The 12,832-nt window shown below is 42.4% G+C and overlaps 1 protein-coding gene across 1 annotated transcript in view; it reads left to right on the top strand.

The window, feature by feature from the left end:
* Nucleotides 1–12,832, top strand: part of thada (THADA armadillo repeat containing) — a 118,350-nt gene that overhangs the window by 7,078 nt on the left and 98,440 nt on the right. Inside the window, exons 12-21 of the mRNA XM_026190295.1 lie at nt 57–211; nt 286–441; nt 575–682; nt 766–889; nt 2,138–2,283; nt 2,409–2,637; nt 2,719–2,854; nt 2,956–3,092; nt 3,268–3,399; nt 3,698–3,858. Of these exons, the coding sequence (XP_026046080.1) occupies nt 57–211; nt 286–441; nt 575–682; nt 766–889; nt 2,138–2,283; nt 2,409–2,637; nt 2,719–2,854; nt 2,956–3,092; nt 3,268–3,399; nt 3,698–3,858 (1,484 nt within the window). The remainder of the gene's footprint in view (nt 1–56; nt 212–285; nt 442–574; nt 683–765; nt 890–2,137; nt 2,284–2,408; nt 2,638–2,718; nt 2,855–2,955; nt 3,093–3,267; nt 3,400–3,697; nt 3,859–12,832) is intronic.

Below are 12,832 nucleotides of genomic sequence, written 5' to 3'. Positions count from 1 at the left end.
TGCAGTCCCAAATAATAAGCCATAATATTATTCTGCTATTTTGCTGTTCTTATTAGGTTCTGCTGGCAGCAGAGGAGCTCTAGGCGCTCTGATGACGTGCCTACGGGCAGCCAGGGCCCAGGGAGTCATACCGTCCACAGAGGGTGGTCTGTGGGGAGGACTAGTGCCGCTGTCCCTGCTCCAACAAGCTCTGATACACAAACATGATCAGGTAAGTCTGTCTGTGTCCTCAAAGCAGATGCAAGTGTTGCAAGTGTTCTTATGCATTCATCTCTCACTGTTCAGGTGAGGATGGATGCTTTGGGCTTGGTGTGTGAGAGCCACCGCAGCACAGAGGTTCTGACCTCACAGGAAATGGACCTGATCCGCCACTTCCTCCTGCCCAACCTCAACAGCCAGTCACCAGGCATCAGACAGCAAACAGTCAGCCTGCTAAAGAAGGTTAGCAGCCTTACACCCGAGGCTGTCTTTAATGTTTGGAAATGCTTTTGCTGAGCAGAGCAGGCTGTGGATTTACGTGGAGGAAAACATTGAAATCGGCACTTAATGAAACTTTGAATGTTCTGCTACACAGCTGCTCTGCAGGGTGAAGGACAGCACTCAGCTGCTGCAGAAGAGACTGAGCCAGAAGAGAGACCAGGACGAGGGAGACACAGACCAACACACTCTACGTCAGTACAAGGTAAACCACACACTCAGTTGTTTTGTTTTTTTTTCCAATAGTGTTGATATTTTTGTCTGATGAATTTATTTGTCTTGTTGCAGGCGTTCCTGTGCTGGCTGTGTGAAAGGCTGCTGGAAGTTTTGCTCCCTGGAGCCTCTTTTTCTAAATGCCTCACGTCTCTGCATCTGCTGGGTCTGCTGGGTCAGCTCTTTAGCTTCAGCACTGGTACATCAGCTGCTCGCTAGTCACCGTTTTGACTAAATTGCTCACTACACTGAACTAAAACTTCACTGATGTGTAAATATGCTGTATTAGACTCCAAGGATTACATGCATGTTAATCAGGATTTGAGGCCTTATTTCAAGATCCCAAATAGTGTAGCTTTGCATGATTCAGAGTTCAAAATAATCCATATTATTCTAACTGGGCCTTGGTACAGCTTCTCTGTTCATCTGAAACCAGCTGTTTTAACTCCTCTCCCTCTAACTGAGCCGCCTTTGTAGACAGAAACACAAAGGAAGTTAGTGCTGTGCTTAGAGCTGAGAGGACCGTATAGGATGGGGGTTGGCAACCCTGGGCACTCGTGCCACAGCTGGCACGCGAAGGGTTAACTGATGCCACGACACGCAGTGAATTAACCTGAGGAAGGTGCATTAAAAAATAAATGGCCGCGCCAGCGGTGCACATCGCAAATTAGCTCGCATAGACACATTAGTTGTGCTGCTTCTTAATGACGGTATCTTATCTAACAACCCAAACTACCAGATTCAACTTGTAATTGGCTAAAAATCACTTAGCCTGCCGGTGGGAGGGATGTTGTTAGCTGGCAGGTTTTTTTCAAGCGATGTTGAAATTTCCAAATTTCGACACTTCAAAAGCTTCAGGAGCTGTCCGCTCAGCGCAGCATCGGCACCGCGGACATACACGGATACATCCGAAGAGTCGAGACAGAATTCACAATGAGTTTTCTGGGCTTTCAGGTGTATGGACCAATGTTTTCTTTTCTGATCAAAGCAGAAAGCTTTAATGAGCAGCTGGATTTGTCTCGCATTAACTGGCTGAGTTAATGCGACATCGAAATGCAGCATTAAAACCTGGGCTATGTTTAACATGAGCGTTCATCATTCTAACAGTGTAAATGAGAGAAATGAATGAAAACCAGAATGAGGCCCTTAAAGTTCCTTATGGCTAAACTGCCATCTGAGACTCAACTTTTAATAAACTGTTTCAGGTGGTAAAACGGAAAGATGGTGGTGTTGGGCTCTGATATGCTGCAACAGTTTGGAGTCCAGAGCTGTGTTCAAGGACGCAGTAACAGTGATTCTTGGCACAATGCATGTATGTATGTGCCTGAACCAGCAGCTTGTCTGGTGCTGGCCAGCCTCTTTATTTTGATGCCAGCCTGGTGCTCCAGCTGCGTCAGCTGCATACTCTGCCTGTTGTCACAGACTGTCCCCTCCTGTGTTTTCTCAGAGCCTGATGTTTTCGCCCTCGGTGAAGTTGTGACCTCTACATATGCTCAGAACGTCCTCTTCTGTGTCGCCAGCAATTTCCTGGAAGTCAAACAGCTCGCCTCGTCGTTAATACAGCAGCTCCCACCATCAGCTGTTGGACTTGAGGTTCTGACACGCGTCTAAATAAAAGTTTCTGTTACTTCAAAAACAAAAAACTTTTTTTTCTTAGATTTTTGTAATTCTTGTTTTTGTTTAGTGCAGACATTGATCTCTGGTCTCTTTGTTTCCAGGTGCCCGAGAGGATGCGCTCCATTCTTCAGGCTGCTTTGGACCTTAGTACAAGCACCAAACCTTTTGACAGCGTTACAGCTGCCCACCTCCTCAACCTGCTGCTCCCCCAGCAACACCTGAGCCAGTCTTTGCTGCACTGCGCCCAGCAGCAAGGCCTCGATTACCAGCCTCTTTCCATACCAGCCCAGGCTTCTGATATGCTCATTTTGGAGCTCAACACTCTGGCAGGTGAGATCCACGTTTGCAGACCAGCCTCAGAATTTCATGTGCATATAGCGTATGTTGAACTGTGCTGCTTTCTGTCCTCAGTGGTTCAGTTCTTGCTGCGCTGCCTGCAGTCTGAGGTGTCGAGGGCAGAGGCATCTCTGTTGCAGGCAGCTGCTTCCTTTCCTCTCTATGGCAGAGCTCACTGCATCACTGCTGTCCTGCAGCATCTAAACACAGAGTAAGAACAAGAATTGCATCTACACAATATTCAAATTAGCCACGATCTCTTATCATGGGATTATTACATGTGTATATATGTGCGTGCGTGTGTGTGTTTAGGAGTTTGAGTCAGACTGAGCAGTGGAGATTCCTGGTGTCAGAGCTGGTTGCTGTGTGCTACAGGATGTCTGACGTGGTCTCCCCTGTAGTCCAGAGCTCCTCTCCAGAAGGACTCATCCCCATGGATAATGACTCAGGTCTTCTATGTGCAGTATAACTACAAGTCTACACTGTAGAATTCATCAGGAAAACAGTTGCTGAAATTACAAGAACCCTGGAACACAAATAGAGAAACTGTTACATGCATAACACAAAAATGACACTGAAATCAGATGAAAAAACTCCAGCTTGCCTTGTTTGTGTTTTGGACAGAGACCTCAGCAGGGCTGCAGAAGATCCTGCAGGAGATTCAGCCCAGGGACACCAACGACTTCTTCACCAGCACAAGAGAGCTGGAGACACAGCAGGGGGACGATCACACACAGACCCCATCACTTGACACAGGTAATGTAAACATTTCCCTGGTATCTTGGCTCTTTAAGTGCAGTACCTGTGATCTCCTGGTGAGGGAAGTGTTTCATGTGGTAACTTTACACGATGCACAGTCTGGACCCTGCAAGTGCAACAAGTGCAACTTCACAGTCATAATGGAAACTGAATAGTGTTAATGTGTAACACAATCAAACAGAAATATTGAATTTGAGCACAGTATGAGACTTCCTGTTTCGACTGCATACAGAGGTTTAGTTTGCCACATTACTTAATAAGACAACCAAACCTTGCATGCATGTGCTGGCTGTAGGTGGTGAGGGCTATAGGGTGACGGCTCAGATGGTGCTGGTGTGCTGCTGGCGGACAATGAAGGAAGTGGCCATGCTGCTCGGACAGCTGTGTCAGAGCCTGCCTCTGCACTACACCAATGACAACGTGTGCACGCACACCGGGCTCATCACAGAGCAACAGGTGAGACCCCAGACACCAATGCATACACCCCTCGCATCCTACTACTGCATTTATCTCATACACAACAGAGGGTAGTTCAGCACGTTAGGTATATTACTGTTGTTGAAAATATGAAAATAAAATTGTTCTGACTGTGAACTTTTTTTATAGAAGTTTGATTAGCAGGTTATGGGCCAGGGTCAGTGATGTAAAACATCAAGTAATTGTTCATTCAAAGCTATAATTAATTATTAAGCTAGTTAAATGTGACAGTTTTCAAATGTTAGATGTTTTTAAGTTATATTACAAATCATTCAGACATTGTTAGTAATAATAGACCTTCCTGACTCTCAGTTGCAACCTGTGGAGTGATTTCTGTGTGATGCAGGTAGAATTTTTTTGCATAAATTAAAAGCATGTCATGTTTCCTGAGCGAGTTCCCTTAATATCAGTCTGTCTGTTCCTATCGGTGGAAATGAGGAACACTAGCTAACAGTAACTTAGAATGAGTTAGTCACTGATTTGAACTCAGACCATGTATTCAAAAACAGACTTGAAATGAGGACAACCAAGCAAACATGCTGTGGTTCAGATAGTATTTTGCCAGCACAATTAGCACAGGTGAGCAAATAAGCTAAGGTTAGATAGCTAGCTTCTACATCGAGTATCGAGCAATATGTTTGTACCAGCAGGCGAACTAACGCTCAGGAGTTATTCTGAGCGTGTGTAAAAGATAAGCTGGTAATAGTCTGGTATACTTTTCTAATAATCAGACTGTCCCTTTAAAAAAAACCAGAGTCTGAGTACCACAGTGACCTGTTTGTATTCAAAGCCCCACATATCCCACTCGTCCGTATTAACATAATGCTCCATTGTTGTTCCAAACTACGTGAAACATTGAGTCAGACTGTTGCATCGTTACCAATTAGAACCAATGCACCTGGGTGCAATAACAGAAACAAGCTGTGGAAGTGGGAAAGTATTAAGAGTCAGACAAACACTATCACCCAGTTTCCCAGACATGGATTAATTGTAGTCCTGGAAAAGAAGAAAAATTCGGCTAAAAAAGACGAGGATTAAGTCACGTCTGGGAAAACAAGACAAACCATGTGAGCTTCAGTCTTTTCATATTATTTCTTGCCAGTGAAAAACTAAAATATTTCATACATTCACACATAGATTTTAAGCACAGCTTTTACCTTAAAAATTAACATTGTAGGTCATATGTTTTATAATTATTTTGTTTCATGTTTGATGTTGGATTTTAGGCATAGATGCTGACTCAAATCAGTAGGGATGGTCCAAAGAACAAGAACTTATTGGTGACAGTCAGGGGCTGATTTTATGAATAATTGAATAAATGTTAAACGGCCCAAAGTGAAAGGGGGAAAAAACTGCTGCATGACTACAGCATGTAGATGTAGTCTGCAACGCTGGGTAGCACCTACATGCAAACAAGGCAGTTATCTTGCCAAAACGTTCTGTTTTTATTGTCACAATGATCTTTCAGAATTATCCAGACTGTGAATGTAGTGAAAGACGAGCATTGATATTACTCAGTGCATCCCTACATGTCAGTATGAATTGCATAAACCTCTTAATCTATCTGTTGTAGTTAACCTGTATAAGAAATGACATTTAAAATAGCATAAGCTCTGCTCCCTCCAGTGTATTAATTTATGTCAGGGCCTGTGGATGTGTGTCACATCGTCCTCAAACACTGCTGTCACGTCTCAGCTCTGCCTTGTCCCCATTCCTTATGTGTGTGTATATATATATATGTGTGTGTGTATATATGTATGTATATATGTATATGTATGTATATATGTATGTGTGTGTGTGTATGTGTATATATATATATATATATATATATATATATATATATATATATATATATATATATATATATATATATATATATATATATATATATATATATGTATATATATATATATATATATATATATATGTATACATATATATATGTATGTATATATATATATATATATATATATATGTATATATATATATGTGTATATATATATATGTGTATATATATATGTGTATATATATACATATATATATATATATGTGTATATATATATATATATATATATATATATATATATATATATATATATATATATATATATATATATATATATATATATATATATATATATATATATATATAACCAAGCTGTAACAGCTAAGCTTTGTTACTATAGCGTGCTGCCAAGGATAGGGAAGCCCTCTCTGTTATTACTGATTTCATACAATCTACAAAGACAAACGCCTGACCTGAATGTGGACTCCACTGGGGTCTCATGCGGGATCTAGAAAGCGAATAGTTATGTCTATAACTTCTGTTCCCTGAAGGAAAGGAACGCGGTACAACACATAAGTATGGGATATCACGCCCTCGTGTGTCCTGGCTGAAGAAACCTTTATTCACGCCTTTAAGGCAGATGATGTGCGATGACACGTGCACGGCCCCACCTGCACATATAGCCGCTGTCATCCCTCAGTTCGATAGCCGCTCTTCACCGAGCCAAACTGCTCAGTGGGGCCACCTTGTGTTGTAACTCGTTCCTATCCTTCAGGGAACAGAAGTTATAGACATAACTATTCGTTCCCTTTCAGTCAATTCACTCGGTACAACACATAAGTATGGGACATATATACACGCCCCACAGAGGAGCCACCGAACCGGAATCGGACCACCACATCCTTAGTGAGTGGTAGACCCAGCAGAAATGACAGCATGAGCCACCGAAGGGGCTGTAACGTCCAACCAATAAAACCGCACAAAAGTGTGTGGTGATGCCCAACTAGTTGCCATACAAATATCAGCTACAGGCACCCCTTTAAAAAGAGCCCATGAGGTTGCCATCCCCCTGGTGGAATGAGCTCTCACCAGTGAGATAGCTTCTATAATCCAGTGGGACAGCCTCTGTTTGGACAGAGCTCTACCTCTATTTGGATTAATGAAGCAGACAAACAGCTGGTCACATAAACACACAGTCTGAGTGCGCTCAATGTAGGTGTGTAGCACATGCACTGGACAAAGAGAATGCTGCATCCTCTGCTCCTCAGATGTAAAAGGAGGGGAGCAAAAGCTCAGACACTCAAACTCCATTGAGCTATAAGATGCAGGCATGATCTTCGGAAAATAGGCAGCATCAGGCAGCATGTGGCCATCAGGAGAGAGGGTCGGTAACCATGGCAACGCATGTAAACGCATGGCAAGGGGCCGGTAACCATGGCAACGGGCCGGTAACCAGGGCAACGCATGGCAACGGGCCGGTAACCAGGGCAACGCATGGCAACGGGCCGGTAACCAGGGCAATGGGCCGTAACCATGGCAACGCATTTAAACGCATGGCAACGGGCCGGTAACCACGGCAATGGGTCATAACCATGGCAACGCATGTAAATGCATGCCAACAGACCGGTAACCATGGCAACGCATGCCAACGGACCGGTAACCATGGCAATGCACAAACAGTGGCAGTTAAGCTAAGTTCAAGTCAGCAGACAACGGAGCTAACTAGCAGCAGCTAGCTAGCCCAACTCAACAGAGGTGTTCTCAGCGAAGTGAAGAGCGTAAGAACTGAGGGATGACTGTGATGACAGTGGCTATATGGGCAGGCGGGGCCGTCCGTGTCATCACACGTCATCGGCTTTAAAGGCGTGAATAAAGGTTTCTTCAGCCAGGACACGCGAGGGCGTTATATCCCATACTTGTGTGTTGTACCGAGTGAATCGACTGAAAGGGAACCGTTTACACTCTGCTATCCCAGTATGAGTTCTTTGCTAAAAAAAGAAAGAAAGGAAAACAGTGTACGGTTATACAGTTTATTTGTGTATATTGTGAATTCTGTAGAAAGGAATGCTGTGTGTGTGTGTGTGTGTGTGTGTGTGTGTGTGTGTGTGTGTGAGAGAGACCCCCACAGCAGGAGGCCCTTGAATTAGCATCCGCCCTCGTTAGCACCGCGCTTTCATTTGAGGCCCAATCCCGCTGGTTTAACGGCCACGACGCCTCTCCCTTTCCACTGCATTCTTTCCAAATCACTTCCACCACCAGCAGGAAAAGACAGAGCACTGCAAACAACAACAACACACACACACACACACACACACACACAGGAATAGTTGTCTGAGTGTTTCAGCATGTGAGCGTCCATAATAACAACGGTACCAGACATAGGCTGTGTTTGTCTTTGTAGGGGGTAATGAGTGTGTGTTTGCTTGTTGACAGTGTATTTACACTGAGAGAGAAAGCAGGAAGGATCAGAGGCTTTTATGTGCTGAATGGGTGGTTTTTCTTTGTTTTGGACTGCAGGTTAACCTGCAGCATCTTGAGCAGTGTTGGCTAACAATTACGTACAATCTGTGGCACATACTGTGTGTTCTGAAGCAGCTTGTGGATTTCACACTTTGGTTCTATTTGTACTTTTTTTCTGATTCATATGCTTCATGATGCTTTCGCAACTCTGTGAGATTCTGCAATGTTTTTCTTTTTATTGTTGTGACATTGATTTTAAATCTAGGCGATGTGAGAAGCGTGTAGATCAGCGGTCCCCAACCTTTTTTGCGCCACGGACCGGTTTGTGCCCGACAATATTTTCACAGACCGGCCTTTTAAGGTGTCGCGGATAAATACAACAAAATAAAACTAGTACCGGTACCGAAAAAAAAGATTTATTCATAGCACACGTGAAAAGACCCAGGAAAACAGAGTTAACAAAATAACTGCTTAAATAAGCAGTTATTTAACAAACGCAGGCAGACAAGGAAAATCTGAACTTGAGCTCTTTTATCTTCATTCAGTTGTCATCAGTTTCACACTGTGTGTGTGTGTGTGTGTGTGTGTGTGTGTGTGTGTGTGTGTGTGTGTGTGTGTGTGTGTGCGCGCGCGCATCGATAGTGAATCTGTTCACATTGACAGACAGTAGGATGATTGTGAAAGGGTTTGGGAAGTTGGATCTGCTGAAGTCTCTGCGTACAAAGTCTTGCTGCCCTACCGCAGTGATGACATGCATGTGTGTAGTGTTTGTGTGACCGAAACACAACTCCTTCCAAAAACGTGTGTGAGCTCGACACCTCCTGTGGTCCTCACCAGCATCCTGTGTGACATCCTTGTTGGCCTGGCTAGCAGCTCTGCACTGTTGTTGTGGGTGAAACCATGGCAACAAGAGCAGCTGGCAGTGATGCTGTAATTTCTTTTAATTCCTTTCTAATTTATTTTTATGTTTAAGCGTTTAGGTTGAGACCTTTCCAACTTTCTCGAGTTTTTCAAGATGACAAACATTTTTTTTCAGTTTTTTGTTTGCAAGAAGTAAAGAAATTAGGAAGCTGTCCTGCTGCTCTGTACAGTCACTTCAGAAAGTCTTTACATTGTAAAGTTCACATTTTTTTCCCCCCCCATCTCAGATCTCAAATTATTTAATATTTTGAGTGTTAAGATATATTTCAAAATACCAAAAGGTGAATGTAATTTAGAAGCTGTTTGCCAATCAGCCTTATACAGCTGAAATAGAAGAACATGTTATTTACCATCAGACCAAAAAAGGAGAAACAGGCCAAGTCAAAAACCACTACAGCTGATTTTTGAAAAATCGCCTATTCACCATTCACCGCTTTGGTTAGGGAGGCAACTTTAGCCGAAACGCTGGTAGTTTGGTACATTTACCCTGATTTATGGCTATTTTTTATCATAGGTGTCCTAATATGCAGTGTGAACTGGTGAGTTTGTATACGCACAATTCGCCCTTTTCTAAACTATGTGTAATCAATTGAGCTTGTCACATGTGGCCCCCAGTCACGTTATGAAAGCAAACAGGACAACAGCAACATCTAAGGGTTTGAATGCTTGTGTAAATGAAAGAGTCCAGTTTTTTTTTTTTTTTATGTTAAAAAAATTGAGTGTAGACTTGAATGTCATCCTTATCCATTCAAAATTCAATCTACAACACCTGAAAGTTTGCAATAAGAGGTGTGTGTGTGTGTTTGACACAGACCACCGAAGTAGCTGGTCAGCTGGAGTTTGACAGCATATTTGGCATAGCTGGGAGCTCAGAGCACTGGTTACAAAGAGGAGGCAGACCATGTGTTTGGCCTGCTCTGCGTCTGAGAGGGAAACACACCCACATCCTTAGACAGGCAGAGAGGCATGCACGCGCAGTCTCACACACACACTGAATGCATTGTCTGACATCTCCATATATTTGCTCTCTTGTACATAATATTTACTTTGCAATGCTTTATTTGAAAATCTAAGTTCTAAAAATAAGAGTTCATCCACAGAGTTTCCCACAATGGAATAAAAATATACGCTTTAAAACCACCTTTACCTGTCAAAGGTGGTGTGGGGTCCTGAGTTTCATTTTAGGGCTTCCTAAAGAATGAATATGGACTACACTTTAACAAAGGGACAGGAAGAGATCCCACAAGCTTGCTTACAGTGGGGCAAAACAGTATTTAGTCAGCCACCAGTTGTGCAAGTTCTCCTGCTTAAAAAGATGAGGCCTGTAATTTTCATCATAGCTATACCTCAACTATGAGAGACAAAATGAGAAGAAAAAAAATCCAGAGAAATCATATTGTCTGGTTTTTAAAGAATTACTTTGCAAATTATTGTGGAAAATAAGTATTTGGTCAATAACAAAAGTTCATCTCAATACTTTGTTATATACCCTTTGTTGGCAATGACAGAGGTCAAATGTTTTCTGTCTTCACACACTGTTGCTGGTATTTTGGCCCATTCCTCCATGCAGATCTCCTCTAGAACAGTGATGTTTGTGTTGCCCAGCCCAAAGAATTTCAACTCCCTCCAAAGATTTATCCTATGGCGTTGAGATCTGGAGACTGGCTAGGCCACTCCAAGACCTTGAAAAGTTTCTTATGAAGCCACTCCTTCATTACCTGGGTGGTGTGTTTGGGATCATTGTCATGCTGAAAGACCCAGCTATGTTTCATCTTCAATGCCCTTGCTGATGGAAAGAGGTTTTCATCCAAAATCTCACGATACATGGCTCCATTCTTTCCTCTACACAGATCAGTCGTCTTGGTCCCTTTGCAGAAAAACAGCCGCAAACCACCCCCATGCTTCACAGTAGGTATTGTGTTCTTTGAAAGCAACTCAGCATTATTTCTCCTCCAAACACAACAAGTAGAGTTTTTACCCCAATTTTCTGTTTTGGTTTCATCTGGCATTCTCCCAATCCTCTTCTGGATCATCCTGCGCCGGTCAGAAAAGGATCCTGCTGTAGAAAGTAATATTAAATACATTCTAACAACAGCGATCCTCTCTAGCAAACTTCAGACAGGCCTGGACAAGTACTGGCTTAAGCATGGGACACGTCTGGCCTGGCGGCGTAGTGTGTTACTGATGGTAGCCTTTGTTACTTTGGTCCCAGCTCTCTGCAGGTCATTCAGTAGGTGTGTGGTTCTGAGACTTTTGCTCACCGTTCTTGTGATCGTTTTGACCCCACGGGGTGAGATCTTGCGTGGAGCCCCACATTGAGGGAGATTATCAGTGGTCTTATATGTCTTCTAATTGCTTCCACAGTTGATTTCTTCACACTTCGCTGCTTAATTATTGCAGATTCAGTCTTCCCAGCCTGGAGCAGGTCTACAATTTTGTTTCTGGTGTCCTTTGACAGCTCTTTGGTCTTGGCCGTAGTGGAGTGTGACTGTTTGAGGTTGTGGACAGGTGTCTTTTATACTGATAACGAGTTCAAACAGGTGCCATTAATGCAGGTAACGAGTGGAGGACAGAGGAGCATCTTACAGAAGCAGTTACAGGTCTGCGAGAGCCAGAAATCTTGCTTGTTTGTAGGTGACCAAATACTTATTTTCCACCATAACTTGCAATTAAATTCTTTAAAAATCAGACAATGTGATTTTTTTCTGGATTTTGTTTTTTCTCATTTTGTCTTTCATAGTTGAGGTATAGCTATGATAAAACTTACAGGCCTCTCTCATCTTTGCACAATTGGTGGCTGACTAAATACTGTACCAAGGAATAAAAACCACTGATTGTCAACTTTTTGCTTTTCCTAATCTGGTCAGCTATGTACTGTAGAAGTCACAATGATTATGCTGCGAACTTAAACTCTTTTATTAAAACAACATTTGATTGTTTCGCAGATGGATTTTCTGTCAATACAAGCAAAACTAGTGCTGAGCAGAAAATGTCAACATCATATTTTTTTGATTGGACACAGACTGAAATGTTTGGATGGTTGCCGAGTTAGTACAAGATACAACGTTAGTTACATAATTTGCAGTAAGCAGTTACATAAAATTAATCACTGCAAACATTCCAGCCTATGGAGCATGGCTGATTTCACATCGACAGCTTTTTCAAACAAAATGGTAGAAAATGTGTGTTTCACAATAAAATAAGAAAGAAACAGATCACTGCATCAGTCTCCTAGCTGCTTTGCCAAATGGGAAGAACTTTCTCCCTGAAAAGCATGAGAGCATGGTTTGCATGTTGTTTTTGCAAATCAGTTATCACCCATTGGACTTATAACCAAGGTGTACAAAAGAGCTTCACGTCACCTCTAAATGTAGATGAACTACCTTCTTACTGCACACGTCCTTAAAGGCGGTATTTATGTGAGCCAGAAGCTGCAGACTGCTCTCACTCCCTTTCAGACTTGTTTTAACTATGGATCTGTAGGTCAGTGAAACAGGATATCATTAATATGGTCATCCCAAGCACGCAGCTGTGGTTGTGAATGCAAAAGCGCCACCCACCTGTTGTTTAGACCATCTGATTGTAAATGACAGCCAATCAAAAGAAAGCAGGCTAAAAGGAAGAAGAGCTTTGGGTGCCTAGAAAAGCGCTATGTAAATGCAATCCATTATTATTATTATTATTATTATTATTATTATTATTAAGAGTTGTAGCAGATAAAGTCTAAGAACATGGAGTTGGAAATGAGCATAATAGACTTTATAGAAATGTATCAATACCTGTGAA

The sequence above is a fragment of the Astatotilapia calliptera genome, chromosome 13 (genome assembly GCF_900246225.1).
Source record: "Astatotilapia calliptera chromosome 13, fAstCal1.2, whole genome shotgun sequence".
Lineage (NCBI taxonomy): Eukaryota > Metazoa > Chordata > Actinopteri > Cichliformes > Cichlidae > Astatotilapia > Astatotilapia calliptera.
The sequence above is the reverse complement of the archived record's forward strand: the minus strand, read 5'-3'. Positions and strand labels throughout refer to the sequence as shown.